This window comes from Barbatula barbatula, assembly GCF_947034865.1.
Source record: "Barbatula barbatula genome assembly, chromosome: 5".
NCBI classification, from domain to species: Eukaryota; Metazoa; Chordata; class Actinopteri; order Cypriniformes; family Nemacheilidae; genus Barbatula; species Barbatula barbatula.
Window position 1 is genome coordinate 15,388,888 of NC_136769.1, and position 27,438 is coordinate 15,416,325.

The window sequence follows — 27,438 nt, forward strand, 5'->3', positions numbered from 1 at the left end:
AGAAGGATCTGTGTCAATAAATGTGTTCGTGATGTGCCTAATTCATTTATGACTACGATCAGACAATACTACACAAAAATGTATGACTAGTATTTAAGGAAACTTGACAGGTCATGTGATATCATGTATCATCAGTTCTTAGACCTTATTTATTATTTAAGTATTAATACACACTGTCCTCATCGATTTGTCTTTTTTCCTTCCCATCATAATTTTTTCATACCCAGCCATATCTGAATAGCTGCGTAACATCATCTAGTGTACTAAATTCCCATCCTACTGAGGCTGTCATGGCAAAGATTACATTTTTGTGAATCAACACTTTCTATGCATTAATGGACAACCTTTTCAAGGAGCAAATATAAACATAAATTCATTTTTAAAATAAAATTACTTATAATATTGTAATAACTTTCATGGACACACGCAAATTAAAAAAAGCTACAGGCACTGCTTAGTATTTCATAATTGCGGTAGGCCTATATTCATTTCTCTGATAAATGCATTTAATACCTTTTTCAATCGAAGACAGAGACAAATACAGTGAAGATCCGAATCCAATTACAACAGATATAGTATATCATCTTTGCTTATTTTTGCTCATCGCTGGGCCAGTTATTATTACTAGTAAATATAATCATTTTTAATATAATGCACAAATAGCTAGAATATACCATGGTGCAGTCTTTCACATTAAGTCTGGACAGATAGAAGCCCATATTTGAGATGTCCCCAAGGAGCAAACGGATGAGACTACAGTTTCAAATTTCTGCACTCACCAAATAATTGCAAAGGCAACAATAAACCATTAGACTGCTGGGAATATTATGTTCATGTTTCTCTACAGTTGAGAATTATAATGACAAAAAAATAAGTTTCAGCTTGCGGTTCACATTAACATCATACTAAGATATGAACGCATTGCTGCTATAAGGAATAAGAACGATGACATGAGGGTTAGTCAATTATATAATTTTCATGAGGGAACTATCACTTAATAACAATTGATTAATCCCCAATTATTTAATCCTGTCGGTTACGTTGGATAAAGTGTGCTCACAAATTTTAGACAACAGATGGCGCTGTTCGTTTGATAAGTCACTGCACAGACGCACAGTTTCTAAGGGAAATTAAGACAGTAATTTTTGTGCCCTTTGTTTTCAATTGTAAGCATATACTTAACTGACAAAACACCATTTTTAATTATATGTAGTCGAGTGAGCAATATTGACTGGAAATGTAAACTCGCCAATGTCCTGATTTACACAATAAATGTTTATCTGTATATCATACGGACTTTCCATTTTTTTGTTGACCTACTCATGCATTAGACCGGTTTAACCGAACCATACTAAATATTTTGCCTTTTAACATTTTCATTATTCAGTGGGACATTTAATTTTACACGTGCGCGCGCGCACTCCACCTCTCCACTGGATCTTCTCCAGTTTGAAAAAAAGTATTTATCACACAAACCCCCTCCTCCCACCGTCTTTCACACCCTCTCTCTCTCTCTCTCTCTCTCTCTCTCTCTTATTCTCCTGTTCATGCAATATTATGTGAAGGGGAGCAGTGAGTGCACAGTGAACAACGCGCGCTCTACGCGGAGGTCCAGGGGACCTGGCACGGAGAACATCAGCCGACCAGGAGAATAGTAGGCTATAGAAGGAAATAGATGCATATTGACAGGTACTGTAAAGTAATATAATAGAAGGCGTGCACTGTCAGCTCACTGTCAATACTTTACAATTTAGCTGATCTGTATTTGAGGAAAAAGTTGATAGAAAGACGAGAGAGCTGTGTTTAGCAGTACACAATACACGCGCTCCTGCCTTTCATCTTTTAACCTTTTTCGTCTGCTTTTGAAAAAAGGCATCAAAGATATGCTACAGAGAATGTAAATTGCATTTTTACATTAAAAGTACTGGTTTGATCAAACAAATGTGCTAAAGCGATGGCTGCGCTTAGGCGTAAATTTGGAGAAGATTATCAAGTGGTGAACACGAACAGAGGCGCAACTTTCCCCAGCGCGCCGGTGAAGAAGAAGCGCCAACGCTTTGTGGAGAAGAACGGACGCTGTAACGTGCAGCACGGCAACCTCGGGGGAGAGACCAGTCGTTATTTATCGGATCTGTTCACTACGCTGGTGGACTTGAAGTGGCGCTGGAACCTTCTCATTTTCATTCTCACATACACCATCGCCTGGCTGGTCATGGCCTCTATGTGGTGGATCATTGCATATATAAGAGGGGACATAAACCATGGCCACGACGCTTCCTACACTCCATGCGTCGCCAATGTTTACAACTTCCCGTCAGCGTTCCTCTTTTTCATTGAAACCGAGGCGACCATTGGCTACGGTTACCGCTATATTACCGAGAAGTGCCCGGAGGGCATCATCCTGTTTCTATTCCAGTCTTTGATGGGTTCAATAGTGGACGCGTTCCTCATCGGCTGTATGTTCATTAAGATGTCTCAGCCCAAGAAGCGCGCAGAGACCCTTATGTTCAGTCAGGACTCGGTGATCTCACAGCGAGACGGAAAACTCTGCTTAATGTTCCGCGTGGGCAACCTGAGGAACAGCCATATGGTGTCCGCGCAAATCAGGTGTAAACTCATAAAGGTGAACACACACACATACACGTGCACCCACTCGGGCATTTACTGACCTTTTGTTAACTCACAATTTTCATAACACTGCAACTCTGTAAACAAATTTGGAAATGGTCTGCTAATTTTACACGACTTTGCATAAGAGATTTTGCTTGTGTCTTTTAAAATCATCCAATTGCATTGAAAGCATTAAAGCATTCATTTAAAGTTACAATTTAGTGAGCCACGGCCAGGAAAAGCTTCAATATAGTGAAAAAGCCTTAAAAGCTAATTTAACATTTTTTTATTACTTTACACTTAAGGTTTAAAAAAATACTTTACAAATGCATAAACCTTTCACCATACTTTTCAGCAAGTCTTTCATAACTTCATTCTCTTATAATGTTGTTGTGTATATGTTTTAAGATGATTAAACTTCGTTTTTTGTTAAAAAAAAACCTAGATGCATTCAGCTCTTGGAAGTACTGTTTACGGAGTATGATGAGCTGCTCTTTCCTTGGGCAATATTCTCTTTTCTTTACAGACCACATGCAGAGATTTTCTGGGCATAAGTGACAATCAGGGGAGCTGTGAAATATGATTTAGCAGGACCGATAGGCTACTGTGAATTTGGGTAGCTCTTCAACAACTCACTTGCAAGGGCATAAAATGTTATTTTGTAATCCTGACATGGACAGCCATCATCACAACTGAATAACAATCTGATGACAAAGCATTTGTTTAAAGATCAACAGATCGGTAACTGAATCTGTCAGTTTGTAACCAGTGATTTAAATAGACCTGCACTGTAATTGGAAGACAGTTTCATAAGTGGCTGCTGGTTTAAGCTGGTTTGTGCCAAAATGAGAATAGAAAGACAATTGCTCTGGGGTTTGAGTTCATAAGCCCCTCTAAGACTCCTGCTGAAGCTAAGGTCAAATATGGAAATACCAGAAAATCTGCATTTGCACACTTGTGAAAGGGGATTTTTGTGGGCTACAGCCTCAGGCAGCATCTTACACATCCTCATGAAAATCGGCAGACTTATTAACAAATGTTTTTTAGGTGAAGAAAGGGGGGAGCCGTCCTTTTTTTCAAGAAGAATATGATTACATGTCAAGACTTACATAATTCTACTATGTGTGTGTGTGTGTGTGTGTGTTTGTCTATCTGTTTTTCCATAGCGTCTCAGTCATCCGTTTAAAAATGTGAATACTCTTCAACAATGTTAGTGAATAACTTGGCAAACCCACTCAAAAAAAAATCCTCACTCACAGGATTTACACTAATTATCCAGTGCCAAGTGAAGGCAGTGATTGATTGAAAGCTTTTGGTCAATGGTGTCACACTTAATTAACCAGACTGTCAGGTTAAGCTCACGTTTTCTTTCTGCGAGAGAATATGAAGAGGATAAAGCAAGAGAAAGGGTAAACAAAGAAGGCAAGGTAAGTTAGTGAGAGGTTTACAAGATATTAGCATGATAATAAGCGCGAGCGAACACAAACAAAATAGGATTGGATTTTAGAACAATCAAAAAGACGGTAAATTGTGGAATGGCAGTGATTAAGAGTGTAAAGAAATGTGAACATAAATTGGAAAGAATCTCTATTTATTTTCTGTCATATCTCCTACCTTGGTTCTAATCAGTATTTCTCATTGTGCTCCAGGGTTACTTATGCAGCCAGTGTTATAGACCCCTCAGCCAGAACACCAACAATGTACCTAATTTATATAATACAAAAATATATAATAATAGTATATACATATTACACTACTTTTAATTGTATAATAATATACAAATAAGTGAATTAGTTACATACTAAATAATTATCGTTTAACTTCTCAATATGAAAATATGCATTATGTAAAGATTAATTATTATTATTGTACTTATGTGGCTAGTGGTGTTCTAGTGGCAATATTCTTTTAAAATCAGAGAATGTCAGGCAGAGAACTCCCACTGTGCCTACACAATAACTGTTGGAGGCTACTATACACTTGGGAATATCTTGTGTATGAGTGTGGTTGTGTGATTCTAACAGATGTAGCCCTTTTCCTGCTTGCAATGCTCTGTGTGTTTTTTAATTACATATAAACTCTATCTGTCCCCCCCCCCCCCATGCTGCCCATTTTAGGTTTAATCTGCCTTAACCCGCAAATCAAGTCATTTAGATTCAGTCGCGCACACACACACACACACAAACTAACACTCTGGAAATGAGTCAGTCACCTTTTTCAGATGATGTCACAGCCGATACACAAAATTGAAAACAAAATTGTTGCTACAATGTTGATTGTGTATTTAGAAATGCAGTAATCATTACATTTACGTCTAGTCATTTAGCAGACGCTTTTATCCTAAGCGACTTACAAAGTAGTGGAAAACAATAGAAGCAATTTGTGCAACAAAAGAACAACAATGCATAGGTGCAGTAAAACTGGTCTCAGTTAGCATACCACAGTATATGAAGCTAAGTTATTTTTATTTATTTTTTGGGAGGGAAAAGTAGAAGACTGTACTAATGGGTCAGATGTTGACGCAAGAGATGTATGTTTAGCTGATTCTTAAAGACAACCACAGAATCCGCTGATCTTTTGGTACGAGGGAGATTGTTCGTGGAACACATCCAGAGAAAGTTTGTGGGAATTATTTTTTCCCTTTGTGGGACGGCACCACAAGACGTTGTTCGATAGCTGGGTACATCAATCTGAATTAGCATGTTAATATATGGGGGTGCCGTACCAGTGGTGGTTTTGTAGGCCAAGGGCAGATATCTGAATTGGATGCGACCACTATAGGGAGCCAGTGCAACCTAATAAAGAGAGGAGTGGTGTACCCTCTTTTCGGCTCATTAAAGACCACTCTTGCTGCTGTGTTCTGGATCATCTGAAGAGGTCTGGTTGTACAAGCTGGAAGACCATTCAGTAGAGCATTGCAATAGTCCAGTCTGGACAGGACAAGAGCCTGGACATGAACTCGTGTAGCGTGCTCAGACAGGAAAGGTCTAATTCTCCTAATATTGTAGAGGATGAATATAATGGACCTGGTGGTGCTGGCAACATGATCTGTGAAGTTCAGCTGATCATCAATAACCACTCCCAGATTTCTGGCTGTTCTGGAAGGAGTAGTGGTGGATGAACCTAGTTGGATGGAAAGGTTTTTTTCCGTTTTTACAAGGTTCAGCTGCAGGTGATGGTCCTTCATCTTATGTGAAATGTCTTTCCGGCATGCTGAGATGCACACAGAAACCGTCGGATTGTCAGGCTGAAATGACAGGTGGAGCTGTGTGTCATCCGCATAGCAGTGATAGGAAAAGCCATGTTTCCGAATGACAGAACCTAGGGACGTTGTGTATATGGGGAATAGCAGCCGTCCAAGAACTGAGGCTTGGGGTACCCACGTAGTGAGATGCTGGGACCTAGAGACCTCACCTCTCCTGAATGACCTTTCCGAGAGGTAAGACTCGAACCACTGTAACAGCGTTCCAGAGACACTCATAGTATTGAGAGTCGACCGGAGGATGTGGTCGTTGACAATGTCGAAAGTGGCAGATCCAGGAGGATGAGTGCAGATGATTTAGAGGCCGCCATTGCCAGCCTCAGGGCTTCAATGACTAAGAGCAGTACAGTCTCTGACTGGTTGCTTTCCAAGAGGCTGTTCTGTATGAGAAATGAGGATAGCTGGACAGCTACCTCACGCTCAAGAGTTTTTGCAATGAACGGGAGGAGAGATACTGGTCTGTAGTTTCCTAGCATTGCAGGATCAAGAGTGAGTTTCTTCAGTAGCAGGGTTTTACGGGCCTCCTTAAAAGCTGTGTGAAATCTACCAGTGGTGAGAGAAGAGTTCCTTGGGTAGCCACAGTGCTTCTGTGACCAATAGCAGTGCAGTCTCAGTTGACTGGTTTGTTTTGAAGGCAGACTGCTTGTCATCCAGTAGTTTGTTCTGGGATAGCTATGAAGACACCTGGTTAATTTAACTTTAAGAAGTAGGACCAGTTGAATCAGAATAGAATAAGATTGAATAGATTAATAACATGCTGTCCACTTCACAGTTTAGTGCCAGACTTACACACATTTGGCAGACGCTTTTATCCAAGGCGACTTACACTGCATTACACTATCCATTTTTTTAAGTATGTGCAATTCCTGGGAGCCAAGGCGGACAACCCATGGAGAGATTAAAATGAATGGGTTAAGGTGTTCGCTGCAAAAACAACACAACAAAAATGTATTGCATTAATTATCATCTTTTGACACTAATTGTATTCTTTTGACAATCGTATTATTTTAATTTTTCGTATTTTTAGTTTGTATAAATCAAAATCTTCCAAAGTACCCAGGAATCTGCTTCAGTATCCGCTTGGATACACGATACGATTCACAGCATCTCATGTAGGTACCTAATCCAGGGAGTCAGTGTCTCTACTACTGTACAGAAACTGCAGGGAGAGGGCTGAGTGAATGGAAAAAGAACAGATGAAAAGAGCAGAGAGATGAAAGGAAGCTGAAATCATTATCATAAGGGTTAAAACAAAGGAAAATACAATAAAAGAGTGATCAACAGAGACGTTGGGAATCTGTCTGACACAGGAATACATTTCCATTTAGGAGCAGCACAAAGGAGAGGGGTGACTGTGTTTACATGACACAAGAATATAACGATTGAATCAAAACCTGGTCATATTCAGATTTTCTAATAAGGTTTCTGAAAATGCAAATTAAGTAAATGTATTGAGTGATGTATTTACCCTGTGGAATGGAAACCACACATAAAATATCCAGCTCAACCTTCCTGTCTGCACACACAGACGTAGACTCACAAACACACACAGATGCACACATGCATGTCTGGTTTAATATCTCTGTGGGGACAGTCCATAGGCATAATGATTTTTATACAGTAAAAACTGTATATTTTATCCCCTAACCCAACCCCTAAATCTAAAGATCATATAAATCTTTTATCATTTTTAGATTTTCAAAAAAAATAGTTTGTTCAACAATCTATACGCTTTTTTGCCCATGGGGACCTAAATTTTGGTCCGCAGAGTGACACAAATCCCCATGAGTTGGTGTGCATTCAGGTTTAGGTCCCCACCGGGATATATATAGCAAGCCGAATTAGCTTTTAATCATTCTCAGGATATTAATTTTTTATATTAACAACACAATTTTTACTTGTAAAAATCGCTATTTTTGATATCAGTAATTACATTTGCACATTGAATTCTTGATATAAACAATCTTGTCATCACTCGCAGAAATGTGTATTCTTGATATCAAAAAAGGAATTTCAACTAGTAAAAAACTTAATTATTTGCAATTGCATTGTTACTAGTTAAATATCACATTTCAATTCTTACTAGTAAAGACCAAAAGTTTTTACATCAACAATTAACTTGGTAAATTCCTGATATCAAGAATTAAATATCCACTTTGATTTTTTAAAAAGAAATTTGTTGTATTTGGTATATATCAAGAATAGACATTATCACGTGGCGACTCTACAAAACTTCAGTCGCTATTAGATTATTAATGATAATCTTAAATCTAACTTTTGTTTATTTTGCCTTGTTGTGCAAGCACTGTCGAGCTTGTGCAGAGGCAGCAGTTTTTGCCAGAAATGGAATCCCCTGGTTAGGCCTGGTTTCCCTCTGACGTTTTTTCCTCCAAAGGAGTTTTGGGTTCCTCGCCACCGTTTGCATACTGTTTTGCACTGTTTGCCTGGCCGGGAGGGCTGCTAGAATTTGATAGTCTTATTTAATTAACACTGCATTTGGGAATTTATTGTGTGTCTGATATTTGACCTGTGTTTTGACTTCCATAACCTTTTATGTTTTACTTGTAGTCAATGTTTTCGTGTACAGCTGCTTTGTAACAATGAAAATTGTAAAAAGCGCTATATAAATAAAGCTGACTTGACTTGACTTGACTAGTAACGACACAAATATTTATATAGAAAATTATGTTTTTTACTAGTAAGAATTGCATTTCTGATATGTGAAATGTTTGAAATGTATTATTGATATCTGAAATTGAATTTGAACGGTAAAATATTGTGATATTTAACTAATAAAAATGAAATTACAGATATCAAGAATTCATTTTTTTTCTAGTTAAAATTCTATTGATGACGTGATTGTTGATATCAAGAATTACATTTTTACTAGTGAAAATGTTCTTACTGAAATAAAATATTTAAATTGTTACTAGAAGAAGTTAAATTCTTGATATCAAGAAATATAATTTTTACAAGTAAACATTTAACTGATAATATAAAAAAATGAATATCCTGAAAATTATTAAAAGATAATTCGGCTTGCTATAGATATAAAAACAAGGCCACACACATACACACATAATTGATATCAAACCGGCAACTTTCAAACAACCTCATAAAAGCTGAGGAGAATGTGTTTCCATGTTGCAGTTTGTTTAGCTGTATAAGTATAAGTTTGATCTTATTTTACAGCGTGAACAGATGTTTTCTGTTATGGAGACAGTCATGTGTGCAGTGATGAATTAGTTAATTGCTGACGATTACATTACACGAGACAGTCAGGAGTCAGCTTGTAGTGAAGGTTGAGTGTGTGGGTGACAGATTATATTAACTAGCATAACGCTTAAAGTCCCTGTGATATCAAAATTGAGGCTTTGTGATAACTATCACACTCTTTTTCACACAAAATAACGATGTGCTGATATAATGATCAGGAAAAAACAAACATGACATGACATGACACAAATGGTAAGATTCAGAGGGACAAATAATGATTATTTGTAACTCAGCGTCTTGTGTGGGTGTTTAGTGTGTAAATGTCTTCTGTAATGTTTCTTTTGAGAGCGTTTGTCTTTGTAAAGGATTTTTGTATATCATTCACACATGACATGAATGTTTTGAATAAAAAACGTTTTGAATTCATGCTTGAATACGTTCAATGTTCATGCACAGCTAACCTCAGACCCCACACAAGAATGATCTGATACCTTTGTATAAATATGTGTGTATTGTGTGTTCTTGTGTTTGTTCCAAATATCCCCACAAGGATAGTAAAAGTCTCAATTCTTTATTAAACATACTAAATTAAGTTTATTTGAAAATTTGAAAATGCTAAAAGTTTTCTGTGATGGTTAGGTTTTGGGGTTGGGTTATGTGGCTCATTGGTTAGAGAATGGCGTTAGTTACGCCAAGGTCACAGGTTTGATCCCAGGAATTGCACATACATAAATGGATAGTTTAATGCAGTGTAAGTCTCCTTGGATAAAAGCGTCTGCCAAATGTGTGTAGGTCTGGCACTAATGTGTGAACTGTGAAGTGGGCAGCATGTTATTAATCATGTATAGTGTTCTATTCAATCTTATTCTATTCTGATTCCACTGGTCCTACTTCTTAAAGTTGAATTAACCATGTGTCTTCATAGCTATACCAGAACAAACTACTGGATGAAAAGCAGTCTGGCTTCAAAACAAACCACTCAACTGAGTCTGCACTGCTATCGGTCACAGAAGCACTGTGGCTAGCCAAGGCGGAATCCAAATCCTCGGCCCTGGTTCTGCAAGACCTATCTGCAGCCTTGACACGGTCAATCATCAGATACTGCTAGTAACCCTGTCATCTTTAGGAATCTCAGGCTCCCCTCTCCGTTGGTTCCAATCCTACCTCTCCGGCAGATCCTTCAGGGTGTCATGGAGGGGCTCGCTGTCCACTGCTCACCAGATGATCACTGGGGTCCCTCAGGGATCGGTGCTTGGACCACTGCTTTTTTCCATCTATATGACATCCTTAGGACCCATCATACGGGCACACGGCTTCTCGTATCACTGTTATGCTGACGGCACCCAGATCTAAATCTCATTTCACCTAGACAATACCACTGTAGCAGCTCGCATAACAGCCTGCCTAGATGACATCTTAGCTTGGATGAAAGAGCATCACCTCCAGCTGAACCAGGCCAAGACAGAACTACTCGTGTTTCCGGCACACCCCACGTGTGCAACACGATCTCACCATCCAACTGTGCAATTCCACAATCACTCCCTCCGAATCAGTCAGGAACCTCTGAGTCATATTTGATGAACAGCTGTCCTTCAATGATCACATGACAAAGACCTGCCGATATGCCTTATTCAACATTCGAAAGGTTAGACCCTATCTCACGGAGCATTTGGCACAACTCCTTGTACAGGCCCTGGTATTCTCAAGGTTGGACTACTGCAATGCTCTCCTTGCTGGTCTTCCTGCAAAGGCTATCAAACAACTCCAGCTGGTTCAAAACGCAGCAGCACGCCTCGTCTTCCAACAGCCCGAAAGGTCTCATGTGACACCCCTTTTCATCTCTCTCCACTGGCTACCGGTTGAAGCCTGTATCAGATTCAAGTCACTGATGCTTGCCTACAGGACTATCACTGGATCTGCACCTGCATACTTTCAGACCCTCCTACACCCCATTAAGAACCCTGTGTTCAGCAAACGAGCGGCGCCTTGTATTGCCTTCTCATAAGGGCATTAAATCGCTTTCCCGCTCATTCTCCTTCACAACTCCTTCCTGGTGGAACATTCATCCTAATCTCTCACAACCTTCAAAAAACGACTTAAAACCCATCTCTTCTGTGAATACTTGACAGACAAATGAAAAAAAAATGATGTACACTATCCCTCTCTCTTCTCTCAACAGGTAGTGGTCTAGCTTTTGTTGAAACTAGTAACTTTGTATTAGCAACTATCGTACAATGCTCTTTTATGACATATCGCTTATTGCTCCCTGAATTCTTTGTAAGTCGCTTTGGATAAAAGCGTCTGCTAAATGACTAAATATAAATTATGGTTAAAGTGACACCTTATTAACAGCGTAAAATATGTGTAAAAAGCGAGTCACATCTATTGCCTGTAACTCCATCCCTCCCCTCAGCTGTACTGTCAGAGCCGCTGTAAATCAGGGAAAGGAAAGCCGTGAAATCCCAGCTTTTACTCAGCCATGCACATGAGTGAGTCAAATGATGGCTGCTGGTTCCTGCTGCAGTTTCGATCCACCTCCTACTGTTTCTCTTCTTTCAATCTCTCATCCTCTTCCCCTTCCTGAAAGACAAGGGTAAAGAATGACAGGTTTGATCGGGTGTCTCTTTAGTGTCACATATGCTTGCATGTTTAGAAAAAATGTTGATTTATACTATACAAACTAAAGGAAAGGTTGCATTTGCTTTATTGGACACCCATGTAGTCGACTGAGAAGCGTATTGATCTGCCTGAAATCATATTTGACTGGAAAGCTAATCTTCCATTCAAAGCCATAATGGCCACTGAACACACACATGTTTTTTTCTATCATGTTGGGCAACGTTTCTTCAAATCCTTATTGTACACCTAGAAGGAACATCTTAGCATTTTTTTTTTTTTTTATCAATCAGCATTAATATTAGCATTTGAAAGTGATCATTAGAATTATGCTAACATTCATCACTTAGCATCTTACTCAAATGGAAAAAAATCCTCATCTTAAGGCATTTAAGATAATCACTGCCCACTGGTATTTTGAATAACGTCTGTATTTTCCTTTGCAGCATAAAATAATGTGTAAATTGCGCACTTTTTCTTGAGATGAGTAATTTGTCTTTTTAACGCAACCTCAGCTATGGTGGATTAATATAGCAGAAGAAAAAGAAGAAAATACACTTGTTCTCCAATACAAACAGACTGATGACAAGCAGGGTAATGCCATTCACGCCGCAATACCCAAAACCTCCCAATTAACAGCACATCATGGCGAAGGTAATTCAGTTTTGTGTGTCGAGGGTACTGTATTTCATGTGCTCACTCTCTGAACTGTTGGTTTTGGAATTTGTGAGCCCATTGGGCAACCAAACATCAGAGCAACAGTTAAAGGCATGTTGAAAGCTTTGAAAAGGAGGCGACTGCTTCTATGGTCGCCAGCTTTCTCAAATCACATACACTTGAATGACTGAATTTCACCCTCAGTCTCTCTCCACGGCAAAAAATGACATTCTTACTAAGTGTTTTTGTCTTGCTTTGTTCAAGTATCTAAACATTCTTATTCAAGATGCACTTTCTTGACAAGAAAAGTGACCTGAAATATTTAGTCTCTTTTTAAGGAGAAAAATATAACAATAAAGTAAGTGTATTGTAAAAGTGGAGTAAACTTCAATTAGGTAATTGAGAAAAAGGTCAAACTAAATTCAAGTTTATTTTTCTCACCCCATTGGCAGATTATTTTGCTTTTTTTGACCATAAACTTACTTAATTCCTAAAACAAGACTAAATATCTTAGGTCACTTTTCTTGTCAAGGAATTGTATATCAAATTAAGAAGATTTTTATATTTGTACTAAAAACAAAACAAGTAATTTTCTTTAATACATTTTAAGATGAATTTAGCTTCAACTCAGTGTCCAGCAAGTATAAGATAACAGAGATGGCAAAGTTATCCAGGCAAGGCTACTGTAGATGGAAGTACAGTGATAGATGGAGCACCAAAGTGCTGCTAAATTTGAAGCAGTAGGCATGAAGAGTTTTGGCCAGGATGTGTGTGTGAGGGAATAACTAGTGTTTATAGGTGTGTATGCCTGGTGTGATGAGACTTCACCGTGGAAGTGTTTCTTGTGGGTTGAAAGAGATTTTTTTGGAGATGCTCCAGAACCTTTGTGTGGGTGAAGGTTGTGTATCCGTGTGTGTGTGTGGGGGTGGGATAGTATGGTTTCAAAAGCATGTTTATACTCCGTCTCTTGAGTCGGAAATGTGTGCAGAAGCGAACGTGTGTGTTAAGTATTTGTTTGTTTGCTTATACGTAAAAAGAGGTAATCATGTTTTTTACATCCACTGAAGAATGTAATTTTACTTTTAGGAAAAAATCAGTGTAAGACCATAACATTTCTTTTTGTAAGAGATGGTCAAAGACAAGGAAAGAAAGAATGAAACAAGAGTGAGATGAAAAAAAAAATGGTGTGACAGAGAGAAATGAAATGTCATACTGTGTCTGTGTGAGGACTATTAAATTTTTCTGCTTCGGTGCACCACATGTGCATACACAAGTGATACAGGCCTGTCCAGACAGAGCTAACTGAAACTTCAAACTCACCTAGGAACATCAGCATACACATTACATGAATATTCATATACATTGTTTTAGGCAATTTACAAATGGTTGTTGGTTTACATCCCATGAGGCTGGTCTGCAGCTGTAGGGCCCCTTAGGGATACTTTTACAGACACTTAAAAGAGAGAAAGGATGTCCAAGAACGTGCTAAATATCTGAGAAATTCTCGTTCACATTGTATTCAGAATAACACTGTGAAAGAGATCATTTGTGCGTGTTGCCCCATCACCTTACTTTCACAAACACATACACATGCACAGAAACTATTAACTAGCAGGCACGCTGTAGAACAGCATTAATCTTATTTGGTTTGACATCTCTCTGTGAATCACCAGATCTTACATTTTACCCGCTCTCTCAAAAGACTGAAATCAAGGCTTGAATTAAATGATGAGGCTTTGTAGCCTAATTCCGTGGGCAAGAATTTTGCACTTGGCAACCCTTATTCAATGTATAATAACTTTTACAATGTGTCGTACTGTTTAAATTCCAACATATAAATGTTTTTTATATAATGCACGTTACACAGCAGACAAAAATGTAAATATACTGTAGATGCATTCATTTTTCTTTTCAGTTCCACCAACACTTTATTCGTGCCTTGATGGTCTGTTTCTCAGATTTAACTGTTTTCCACTGTAATTTGTCTTGAATATCAGACACATTGTCTAAAATTGTAGTTGTGATTATTTCCATGTAAAATTGATGATGATGATGGTTACCCGAGTGATGATAATGGTGCTGATGATTTCAATGTTTCTCCGCAGTCTCGTCAGACCCCAGAGGGCGAGTTCCTGCCGCTGGATCAGTGTGAACTGGACGTGGGGTTTGGGACAGGCGCTGACCAGCTCTTCCTGGTCTCTCCCCTCACCATTTGCCATGAGATCAATCCAAAGAGCCCTTTCTTCGACCTGTCCCAGCGCTCACTCATGAATGAGCAGTTTGAGATCGTCGTCATCTTGGAGGGCATTGTGGAGACTACGGGTAGGTTGGATCATCTATTTTTGCATGTAGACCCATGAAATCAGAATTATGTATTTTTAAATACTTTTCAGCTTTAATAATATTGGTTAATGATAGTTAATACATATTCATTGTGCATAAACTAATGTGAACAGAGACAAATTGGTTTCAAATGTATTAGCAAATATTAAAATGTATTAAGATAAATACTGTTAACAAATGGAACCTTATTATAAGTGTTACTGAAAATATATACGCATATACTGTATATCCAAACAGAATATTTTTACATTTAAAAGGAGATGCAACTTATATACTTAAACACAAACAGGCATATATCCTATAATAAATACAGTCATTTCACCTTGCTTACCTTTGTAAACATACTTCAAACAATTAGACAGAAAATAAACCCTCAATTGGTTAAAATAACCCTATATCCATTGATTAAGATGTGAAAAGCGGGTTTAAGCAGCAGAACAACTTTTAATAACAACACCACATTTAAAACAATACCGTGACAAACTATTTAGTAAAATACTAAAACTAACTGATATAAGTCTGCTTGAAACCAAACTTACCGAACTACCAGAAATCTAGCCTCCTCCTTCAGTTGCAGCCAGAAGTTGTGATCTGTGTGACTTGATGATGGGTGGGACGCTTTTGCGGTTTACAGCAATCCTACAGCAAGATCAAAATTGACTGTAAAATGTTCCCGCTCGAACAAAATTACCCAGAATGCATTATGAACTGCAGTATTTGACTGCAATGTAGAAATGCAGTATTGTACTGTGCATTTTTACAGTAATGTGCTGCTAGATCTAGCAACATCTAACAGTGTACAACATCAATCTCATCCCTCCAGTCAATGTGTTCATTGTGTTCCTCTATTAATCTGATCAGACTGAACATTTCACCTTTCTCATCATACATTTGTATCCCGTAAACCGTAATTACTGTTCTCAAAGCCGAATGGATGTATTAAGTACAGTCAGAGCAGCAGAGGTAACTAGTACATTGTAAAAGAGTGGATTTCTGATTGAATTATCAGACCATGCTTTTAAAAGTGCCCAGTATATAATATGTGTCTTGTCAGCTTGGTACTTGAACTTCAACACTCTGTGAGTTTGATCTTTTCCTGGTATTCTTAATGGAGGCAAATTGTGAGGAAGTATCTTGAGTGTAAAGCAGGGTGGAATCTTCTTTTCAGGACAGGAGAAGAATGGAAGTTTAATTTTCATGTTTGCTGATATGAGATTCGGTCTCCATACACACAGGCAGTAATACAATTTGATTTATTCTGTTGCCTCTATTTTTGCTTGTGTATGACCTGTGATATTTTCTCTTGATGTGGGCTAGTAAGCAACCAGAACACCATAGAAACACAGCAGTGCAATTATATCCATCTGAAAACCTTAGAAACCCTGGCCTGTAGCATAACTCAGGCAACCACCCACAAAACAACATTCAAATTGTATTTAAAAAATTATAAAAAGTTATTTTTATTACCTTTCTTCCACTATCTATGCTTTCCTGGGGAGAGACAGGTTATTCCATTTATGCTCTGTGTGTTGGTTGTTTCCTTTTAAATTAACTTTAATAAAATGGTGATATTCAACACCAGGGAGCCTTGCAATTTGTTTTCTGTTTCTTGCTTTTAGAAAGATAATGGAGACTAGGAGAGATGGAACATCAAAAAGTGTCTTTGTGCCAGCAATGCTCATCAGTTTAGGTGTTAAACCAGTGATGGCCAAAACACACATTTATTGAACATATCAGAGCATTTTTAATTTTACATATATAATAAATCTTAAAGATATTCTATTTTTATTTTTATTTAGATGTAAATGTTCTGTCGGTTGTATTTTGTTATAATTTTTGTGCAGTGTTAGAAAACAAAACAAAAGAGGAGGTTCTTCTCCAGCAGAGTTGTTTACGTCTTCGGAAGTGGTCTATATTCATTCTATCATTCATTCATGTGCATTTCTTTTCAGGTCAATAACAAGGCAAACACACACACAAAAAAAGTTAAACGGTCAGCCTCCCTGCAGGCTGGGACCTATTCTGTCATGTACTCATAAGTGCTTATTGATCCACTGAAACCCTGGACACAGAAATGTCAAGTTAATCATGGTAAAAAGACATGGCTCCATGTTCATTTAAGGATATGTTACACAGGGATTGGATGATTGGTCCATCTTTCACGACTAGAGAGCCCTATAGGGACACAGCAGCAGTGAGCAGGTTCTCACTTGAATTATAGTTTTAATTATAGTCATATCATTAAACTTATAGAGCTCACTTGAAGGAAACGCACGTAATGAAGTAAATCCATGAAGATGAGAAGTATGCTGCTCGGTTTAATCAGAATCGATACAATAGCTAGTCTATTGATTTTGATTAAACAGAGCCATAAGGAGAATAACGGACAGACCCTAACTATTTGGTTACAAAACCAAAATGATGCCCTGCACATAGGTCTGACATGATCCTGCCACAAGACTTGAAAACCAAGACAAGGAGAGGCAGGATCATGACAACTTAGGCCACACTGCTTCTGCTCACTGAATAATATCTACAGGCACAAAATATAGTGATCCGTGTCACATATACTGGTTCAATTAAATGTTATAATGTAGTCACAGCAAAAACACCCTTATTGGAAGTGTATGTTTTTATCTGTTTTATATTAGGGGCTGCTATCTTTTAGGATTTTCATTGATTTGTATTTATTTATTTTTAACGCCATATCAACACCAAAGGCTATTTATGACAAACTCAGTGATGGTATCACAGCTTTACATAAAAACTTTACAAATCTCATTATACACAACAACTCAACAATGTAAAATAAATAATGATGAAAAATCTAACATTTTAAAATGTCTTTCTATTTCACATTCAGGCTAACCTGACAATCAAAGTCCTTCTTATGTGAATCACATTTCGACCACAAATCTTTCTTTATTGTAACGCTTGTTAAATATATGCCGTCTCTCCATAGGCATGACATGTCAGGCTCGTACCTCGTATACAGAAGATGAGGTGTTGTGGGGTCATCGTTTTCTGCCTGTCATGTCTCTGGAGGAGGGCTTCTTCAGGGTGGACTACTCCCAGTTCCACAGCACCTTTGAGGTGCCTACGCCACCCTACAGCGTCAAAGAATACGAAGAAAAGTCTCCACTACACTCTCCAATGATGACTCCGAACCGTGAGCATGTGTTCTCCATGGACTGCCTGGAAGCAGGTGAGGAAGGGGCGGGTCAAGGAAGCGGTAGTGCGTCTTGCAGACTACCCAGTAAACTTCAGAAAATGAGTTCATCTGGCAAAGATCTGCAGAGGAGGGTGTTGCGTCTCAGCTCTCAGCATTCGGACAAAGCTTCGAGCACAGGAGACCTTCCTCTAAAACTTCAGCGCCTCAGCTCAAGTCCCGGGCAGGTTGACGGAGAAGCACGATTCCACCTCAAAGCCCTCAAGGTGGGGTTTCAGCCTATGGCCATGTCCACCGGAGACCTTCACCAGAGGAGTCTGCCTCCAACTCCAGCAGTCACGCACTCTTACGCTCTTCCACATACGCCTATGACCTCGGCTGGAGGACGACCGGAGGATAACCTGCCTGCCAAATTACGGAGGATGAATGCAGATCGCTAACATAGAAGTGCATTTTGAACTTTCTGCTAATCTGAGACCAGTTTCAGTGTTAATTGACAATGGCCAAAAAGTGCACAGACAGCTATTCCCAGATTAGGACAGAAAACTCATATTTTGTTTGGAACTGATGAGGACTTTTTTGGGGAAAGGTGGAATGCCAAGAATGAACTTTGCTAACAGCACAATGAAAGAAAGTTTAGGAGTAAGAAAACTATTAGGAGGCATGAGAGATAGAATTTCTTTTGTGGAGTTTTTGTCAGAAAGCACAAACTCCAACTGGAAGTACTGTGATTTTAACTCTTTAGCAGTTTACTGGTGACTATATGATCACATAGTGTGTCTTATGCACACATACATTTTGAAATGTCTCAAATACACTCAACAGTTAAAAATGCCTGCCTTCTTCTCTTCATTACTTGCATATCACACAAACATCTGTTATCACCTGTTACAATAAATAAACTATTTATTAAGCCGTAAAATAGTTTCTGTTTTTTGGACTTGCTTTGGGGAGCTTGATTTATTTTATGTCTTAAAGGGAAAGTTAACCCAAAAATTACAATTCTATCATTATTTGCTTGTGTTCTTCCAAACATGTTTGACTTTCATATTTTGAAGAATGTTGATAACAACACTGCCCTCCATTGACTTCCATTGTTTGAACACAAAATAATAAGGTTACTCACGTAAGCCTGGTTCCCTGAGATAACAGGAACGAGCATTGTGTTTAGCAAACACTACGGGAAAAATCCTGTTTTATCCAATACTGAAGCCTATTGGTTAACGTCACAGACCAATGGTGTTTGGGCCCGCCATTTTGGGTGCCAACGCGCGGCGTTATGAATTCTCACCATATGTTCACTAATATAGCAGTATAACTGAATAATATGAGCGCAAACAGGGCAGAAAAGATTTGCGCTTGGAGGGCAGGCAGGTCCAGACTGTAAAATCTGGTGAAGGTGGAGGGCAAGGACCAACTGGCCGCTGTGCAATGTCTAATATAGATATCCCTGTAGACCATGCACAGGAGGAAGCCAAACCACTGGAAGAGTGGGCTTTCACCCCTATCGGACATGGCAAATTTAGGGATTCGTAAAACATTGTGACGATTAACACAATTCATCTGAATAATCCCTTTTTCCAGATTGGCAAACCAAGCATCTCATCCACAAAGATTACAAACAGCTGTTCTGACTTTCTGTAGTGAGCAGAGCGGCCAGTGTACACTCGTAGGGTTTAGTGGCTGCTCATTGTCTGCTGAGGGGAGAGCGAGCAGAGAGGCCACTTGAACCTTATACGTCTATGAGAAATTTCTCGATCAGATCGTATTTTCCGATTTATTGGTGCATGATCCGGCGCATTAGCTGCTGTGTAGACTTTGAGGGTGGAGGGTGAATGTTTGTTCAGTGGATCTACCTTAGTTTTGTGTGATGGGACAAGGTTAGTAATTCACGTGACCTACATTATACAGCACATAGTTTGTTTCTTTGTTTATGTCTATTAGTTTAGGAGCTTGGAATTTATGTTTATTGGTTGGAGTATTTTAAGTGGCGTAACTGCGGCAGTGTTCTGTTTACTTTTATTTCTCTAGATTAGTGTTTGTGTTTGTGGGAGTTAGTTTCTTTTTATTTTATTACTTTCTTTGCTATGGCACGGCTCATTTGTCCCTCAATTTTTCTTTTGTAATTTTTCACAGGATTATTGTGTACATATTTTATAAATCTTGTCTATCTTTCTCTGGGTTTTATTTGTATTACTATTGTAAATATACAGCAACCGGTGATAACTTTAAGTGGTGACAAATTCACAAATTTTTTATCGATTCTTATTCTGTGCCTGTTTATTTTACGTGCACACATCGCTCAACTCATCTTAACAACAATTCAGTCTATCCTTTCTTTAAAATATGTATAGATATTATTCTTCCTTTTCCCCTGGACTCCAAAGAGAAGAAGGGGATGTAACACAGAAGAAAGTCATGGGTTTTCAATGATATGAGAGTGAATAAATGATGACAGAATTCAATTTTGGGTGAACATGTATTTCAGTCTAGGCTAATTCATCTTCAGAGATTAGCGTATGAGCAGATGAATTCATAATATTAAATTAATTATTTCAAAACCCAAACAGCTCGTCCCCAAATTACATCTGTCAAATTAAAAATGAATGAATTTATAGAAAATAATCACGATCATACATTTTTTCCACTGGCAAGAGCTACTGACAAAAAGCTTGACTTTATTAATCGAATGACACAATGTACTACACGAGGAGCTAAATTATAAAACACATTTGACATCATTTGGTGGAATACAAAATACGTTAAACAGGGATAGTTCAGCTCACTGTCAGGATGCAATGATTCACGTTCAAAAATCAATCTGTAACCTCTCTCTCTCACGTCATGGGGTGAACCTTTGATGCCCTAATCATTACCCATGGCGAGAGAGAAAAACATTAAATGCCCATTTTGCCTCAAAATTATCCATTAAAACCTTTCATTGTGATTGGTTAAAAGGAGAATCATTGTGGGGTTTCCTGGGGATTGAAAGTGTGGTGATTGGTTGACAGAAGTAAGAACATTTGGTTTTACAGAGGATTCATCAGGTCAGACCGGAAAGAATGACTCAGCAATTAAGACCTTAACAGAAAAAGAAAGAAATGTTTTCAGCACCATGGACAGGGCTCCATGACCACAGAAAGGAGTTTGGAGGTCTCCATAGAAAGAGCTTTCAGCTTTTTAAGCTTTACTGACATATCGCTGGGACACAGAGATCTAATAGTTGGAAAAGAAAAATAGAAAACAGGGACAATGACCTGCATTTTGAAAGGGCAGAAAATTGGAAGAAGAGAGTTGAGCAAATTGGTGTCCAAATTTATGTGGACATTCAAACCACAAACCTATATGTTCTTGTTGAGCATTTAAAAACGAGACATTAATATTAAGAGGGAGTTGACCCTTTTTTTACTGATATAATATCTATTCTGAGAATGTGGAACGGTTTAGCTTCCATTTAGACACAAGACTATAAGTGAGTCAGGCACTGATGGGGTAATATTACAACATATTAAATATAACATATTAAAGGGACAGTTCACTTAAAAATGTAAACGTTTTTGTCATTTAATCACCCTCTTGTCAAACCTGTATGACTTTCATTCTTCTGTGGAATACAAAAGAAGATATTTAGCAGAATGTTGGTAACCTAACAATGATGGTACCCTTTGATTTATATTGGTTTTGTGTCCATACACAATAGAGGTGAATGGATGCCGCCGTTGTTCGGTTACCAACATTTTTCAAAATATCTTCTTTTGTGTTCTGCAGAAGAAAGAAAGTCATAGAGGTTTGAAATGACAAGACGGTAAGCAAACAATGGCAGAATTAACATTTTTGGTGAACTATCCCTTTATTTGCAAGAACATTTTCAAAAAAACAAGCAAAACCTTCTTATGTGTATTATTTATTTACCATGTAGCATTATCAGAGACAATAAAATAACTATACTGTATATCAAATAACTGTACTGTATCAAATCTTTCTATTTTAGATAAAGTTGAACACCTACTGATCTTCAACTACTGATTTCTACTGACTAGATTTCTTATCTTTCCACATCGGAGTTTGGAAAATGACAGACAGTTTTCCCCAGATCATCTCTCAGAGTGTCTAAAAGTTGAGGACACTAATGACTCCGACAGACTGCTGCTGTAAAAATACCTCTGACATTAAAGTTTCAGTAGAACTTGGGAAGAAAAAGAGATCATTGAAACTCTTTGAATGTCTGATGAAGGTGTATGATCATTACTGACAGACAGCAGTGTGCAGCAGTGGACTGAAACACTTGGGTCTGATTACCTCCATGTTTCCCAGGGTAATGATTTAACCCATTTATACCTGTGATTTGTCACCAGAACCAAGTCTGCGAATGAAAATTGCTGTAAGCCGCCAATCTCAGTAAATCTTAGTAGAAAAGTCTAGTTACACCCAACAACAGTAACCACAATGATCATCTTTTCAAGTGAACATAATTTCTGATCATTTAGATGAACAAACCCTTACATCAAGAGGAGCAAATATTTATAAAGAATTGTTTGTAATTCACTTCAATTTCTCAATGCAGTATTGTAAAAATGTCTCAACCACACACACACACACACACGCACACCGCCCCCTCCTATCACTTGTAAATGTCTGTTCACATTTGCATTCACACCGATAGAAAATATTGCTCTATGAAGTGTACAGTTTGTTAAAGGTCTATGCTGTATGTGTCTGGACGTATAAGCATGCGAGCATGTGAATCCTTGTGTGTTTTTTTTCAGTATATGCGCTGTACTCTAAAGGTGACTCACCTTTGTGTACGAGTAATTAGTTAAGGTGAATGAACATGCTCATTTCTCATTGCATCTTGTCACTCAAAACAAAGCTCATCCAAGCCCCACCTAAGACAATGCCTGTGTGATCTACACAAGTAAAATAAACCTGTGTTGTTGTTCCTGCATCAACATCCATACATATTCATTTGTGTGAACATATCTCTGATAGGAATGTAATGTAAAGAAATATTACTCATTTATGGTGGCACCTTTTGCAATGCACTTTAAACACATATAGAGACATTACCATCAACAGCCGTCTGTAGTATAGTAACTAAAAACCATCACAGTGTTTATAATAGAACATAAAACCCATCATAAACAGAATGTACTGTACTCGACCTACTAATGAGAATGCATATCTGTCATATATTCAGTTAGTCAGCAGACTAAGTCTTTGGCAGTCTAACTTCTTCAGAGCTTTCCCTAAATGGCTCTAATGGCTAGTAATCAACCTCAGTTGGATTTAAACAACAATCTTCTTACGTGTCATTTACAGGCACAAAACACGCAGTTCAGTCAATAAAGAGGCACATTAAAGCCGTGCACATGTAGTTAGAGGAGGATCACCTCACAGAGCTGGATCTCTGGGTAATGAACACCGTTACACATGCTCAAAAAGCATTTGGAGTTACTGTCAGGTACAGAAGGCAAGGACTCAAATGCAGATTCAAATAATAATGTTTAATCAAAAGCAAGACAAGAAGCAGAGCTTCAGACAGTTCAGGGCAAAGCAGATGCAAGGTCAGGCAGGCAGGTGGTCAGTCGAGGTGCAAACAGAGTCCGAAGGGGTAATCCAAAAGAGGCAGTACAACAGGCAAGGGTCGGTCGAGGTGCAAACAGAGTCCAGAGGGAGAAAGCAAAACTCGTAATCCAAACTGGTGCAGACTAACAGAGAGAATCCAGATCTAAGCAGCAGTCCAGTCCAAAACAATAATCCAGTGCAAAAACTACAACTAGAAAAGAGCAGGGTTAGCATAAATAATCCAACAAGGCAAGAGGCTAGAGTGAGGTAGACAATACAACGCAACAGCAACGAAGGAGAGAAACAGAGGGGAATATAAAGGAAGGAAAATAATGAGAGCGATAAGAAACAGCTGTGCGCTGCTGAGCCGCTCAGCAGATTGCCAAGCTGCATCAGCTGTGCACATGGAAAGGTGAGTGAGAACGTGAAGGAAGATCAAACCCGGGACCTGACAGTACCCCCGCCTCCAGAAGCGCCTCCCGGCGCGCTTGAGGAAGGATGGTTGCGGTGGAAGGCATCGATGAGAGAGCGGTCCAGAATGTCCCGAGCCGGAACCCAGCTCCTCTCCTCAGGACCATAACCCTCCCAATGCACCAAGTACTGGAAACCCCGGCCACGGCGTCTGGAACTCACAATCCGCTTGACCCTAAAAGCAGGAGTGCCTTCAATGATCAAGGGTGGGGGGAGGGAAATAGGGGAGGACACAGGGGGGGTGTGGGGGGAACAACGAACAGGTTTGACTCTAGAAACATGAAAGACAGGATGAACACGACGGAATGGGTTTGACAATCGAAGCTGAACCGTCACCGGGTTAACGACCTTGACGATGGGGAACGGTCCAATGAACCTGGGTATCAATTTGCGAGCCGGGACCCGCAAAGGGAGGTCCCTGGTAGAAAGCCAAACTCGTTGCCCACATACGTATCGAGGCGCCTTCCGGCGGTGACGGTCGGCGGTACGCTTGGTACGGTCCCGAGACCGGATAAGCGCCTCCCTGGCCCTTTTCCAGGTGCGCCGACAGCGTTGGATAAAGGCCTGGACAGAGGGAACCGCAGCTTCGACGGCCTGGGAAGGAAACACAGGAGGTTGGTAACCAAGACAACACATGAAAGGAGACAGCCCGGTCGTAGACACCGGCAAGGAGTTGTGAGCATACTCCACCCAGGTAAGCTGCTGGCTCCAGGTGGAAGGATTGTGGGAAGCCATGCAACGGAGCATCCTACCCAGATCCTGGTTGGCGCGCTCGGACTGCCCATTGGTTTCTGGATGGAACCCAGACGACAGACCGGCTGAAGCGCCGATCTGTCGACAGAATTCCCTCCAAAATTGGGAGGCAAATTGAGGACCTCTGTCCGAAACCACAGCCTCGGGAAGGCCGTGGATGCGGAAAACCTGATCAACCAAAACCCGAGCTGTTTCCTTGGCTGAAGGGAGTTTGGGAAGTCCAATAAAATGGGCCGCCTTAGAAAAGCGGTCCACCACGGTCAAGACCACCGTATTGCCACTGGACTGAGGGAGACCGACCACAAAGTCCAGGGCAATATGGGACCATGGCCGGGAAGGGACAGGTAGAGGCCGTAACAGCCCAACGGGAGGCGCATTGGAAGACTTATTCTGCGCACAGACCTGACACGCCCCCACGAACCGGTGAATGTCGTCTCTCATGGCTGGCCACCAAAACCGCTGGCGGATGGCAGCCAGCGATCTCCTAACACCCGGATGGCAGGTGAGCCTGGAAGAATGGCCCCACTGAAGGACTGCAGTGCGGGCCGACTCAGGAACAAAGAGCAAACCCGGTGGGCACCCTCGGGGCAACTCGACACCGACCATAGCTCTCTTGACGCGTCGCTCAATGCCCCAGGAAATCGCCCCCACCACCCGACCCTCTGGGAGGATGGTGTCGGGAAGAGAGGGCGGATCCCCCACCGGAGCAAGACAGCGAGAGAGAGCATCGGGTTTGCCGTTCTTAGAGCCTGGTCGATAAGACAGGGTGAAATCGAAGCGCCCAAAGAATAATGCCCACCGAGCCTGCCTGGAACTCAGTCGCTTGGCAGACCGAATGTACTCCAAGTTCCTGTGATCGGTCCACACGATAAAGGGAATGGCAGCACCTTCCAGCCAGTGGCGCCACTCTCCCAAGGCCAACCGCACAGCCAACAGCTCCCGGTTGCCGACATCGTAGTTTCGCTCTGCGGGAGACAAACGGTGAGAAAAGTAGGCACATGGATGTAATTTAAGATCGAGCGAAGAAACCTGGGAAAGAACTGCTCCGACCCCAACTTCAGAAGCATCAACCTCCACCACGAACTGACGAGCGGGATCCGGGGTGACCAGAATAGGTGCGGTGACAAACCTGTTCTTGAGTTCATCAAACGCCACCTGAGCCACTGATGACCACTCAAACCTGTTCCTAGTGGAGGTCAATGCAGAGAGAGGAGCCGCCACCTGTCCGAAGTTCCTGATGAATCGCCGATAAAAATTGGCGAAACCCAGGAACTGTTGAACCCCTTTGCGGGAGACCGGTGTCGGCCAGTCAGAGACGGCTCTTACCTTCGCAGGATCCATGCAAACTCCCTCATCCGAAATGATGTGACCCAAGAACGAAACTGACCGGGCATGGAACTCACATTTCTCCACCTTGACGTAAAGCTGGTTCTCAAGCAGCCGTTGGAGCACTTGTTTGACATGACGGACATGCATCTGGAGGGAAGAAGAAAATATAAGAATGTCATCCAGATACACAAAGGCGAACCTGTCGATCATGTCACGAAGAACATCGTTAACAAGTGCTTGGAAGACAGCAGGAGCATTAGACAACCCAAAGGGAAGAACTAAATACTCAAAATGCCCCGTAGGGGTGTTAAAGGCTGTCTTCCATTCGTCCCCCTCTCTTATCCGGACCAGATGGTAAGCATTGCGAAGGTCCAGCTTTGTGAAGAACCTCGCCCCCTGCAGGAGTTCAAAGGCCGAAGACACAAGGGGCAAAGGATAACGATTCTTAACCGTTATGTCATTCAGACCTCTGTAGTCAATGCAGGGGCGAAGTGAACCATCCTTCTTCTTCACAAAGAAGAACCCCGCACCGGCCGGAGATGAGGAAGGACGAATGATACCGGCTGCAAGAGACTCGCTCAGGTATTTCTCCATGGCCACCCGTTCAGGAGCTGACAGGGAGAAAAGCCGTCCGCGAGGTGGAGAAGAGCCGGGGAGAAGATCAATGGCACAGTCATAAGGTCGGTGTGGAGGAAGAGAAGAGGCCCGAGACTTGCTGAAGACCGCTCTCAAATCGTGATATTCCACAGGAACCCGGGACAGATCGACCTTCTCCTCCTGAAACGAAGGAAGGGAAGAGAGGGGGGAACAAGCAGAAACAAGACAATGGGCATGACAATATAAACTCCATCCTGTCAAAGAACCGGTGGACCAGTTAATGGCTGGGTTATGGCGGGAGAGCCAGGGATGACCAAAAACTATGGGTGCTGCGGGAGATTTAAAAATAAACTCTAACTCCTCCCTATGGTTACCTGATGTGACCACACTCAAGGGAGCTGTGAGAGAGTCTACGGACTGCAGTACTCTGCCATCCAGGGCACGGACAGTGATGGGTGGGTGAAACTGCCGAATGGGAAGACCCTTCTTACGGGCCCAGATTTCATCCATAAAATTGCCCTCTGCCCCGGAGTCCAACAGCGCTGACTCATTAAAAGAAGAGTCGCTAAAACTGAGTGTTACCGGAAGAAGAGTGCGAGAGCAGCTGGAGGGGGAGACTGAAGTACTGCTCGCCAGGATCTCCCTATCTACCGGCGAGCGTTGGCTTTTAGTGGGCAAGTAGAAGCCTGATGACCTTGGCCCCCGCAATAGAGACACAGTCCTTCATTTAGCCGACGAAGTTTCTCCTTGGCCGGAAGGCGCAGCCTACCTAGCTGCATGGGCTCTGAAGCATCAGTGTTATCGGTGAAAGCCACCGCAGGGGACTTTGGAGACGGAAATGTGAAAGAAT

General features: G+C 40.6%; 1 protein-coding gene across 1 annotated transcript; it reads left to right on the plus strand.

Annotated features, from left to right (window-relative positions):
* The first annotated feature begins 1,561 nt into the window (after nucleotides 1-1,561).
* Nucleotides 1,562-18,791, plus strand: kcnj19a (potassium inwardly rectifying channel subfamily J member 19a). The gene is made up of 3 exons (XM_079457770.1): nucleotides 1,562-2,623; nucleotides 14,467-14,683; nucleotides 17,667-18,791. Exons 1-3 carry the CDS (start codon nucleotides 1,955-1,957, stop codon nucleotides 18,311-18,313), a joined length of 1,533 nt encoding a protein of 510 aa, XP_079313896.1. The 5' UTR covers nucleotides 1,562-1,954; the 3' UTR covers nucleotides 18,314-18,791.
* The last annotated feature ends 8,647 nt before the right edge of the window (nucleotides 18,792-27,438 follow it).

Bases quoted from the DNA above. Each gene is read 5' to 3' on its own strand.
- kcnj19a (XM_079457770.1), top strand. From the start codon at position 1,955: ATGGCTGCGCTTAGGCGTAAATTTGGAGAAGATTATCAAGTGGTGAAC. The intron at 2,624-14,466 runs GTGAACACACAC...GTTTCTCCGCAG, and splicing joins TCAGGTGTAAACTCATAAAG to TCTCGTCAGACCCCAGAGGG. The intron at 14,684-17,666 runs GTAGGTTGGATC...GTCTCTCCATAG, and splicing joins GGGCATTGTGGAGACTACGG to GCATGACATGTCAGGCTCGT.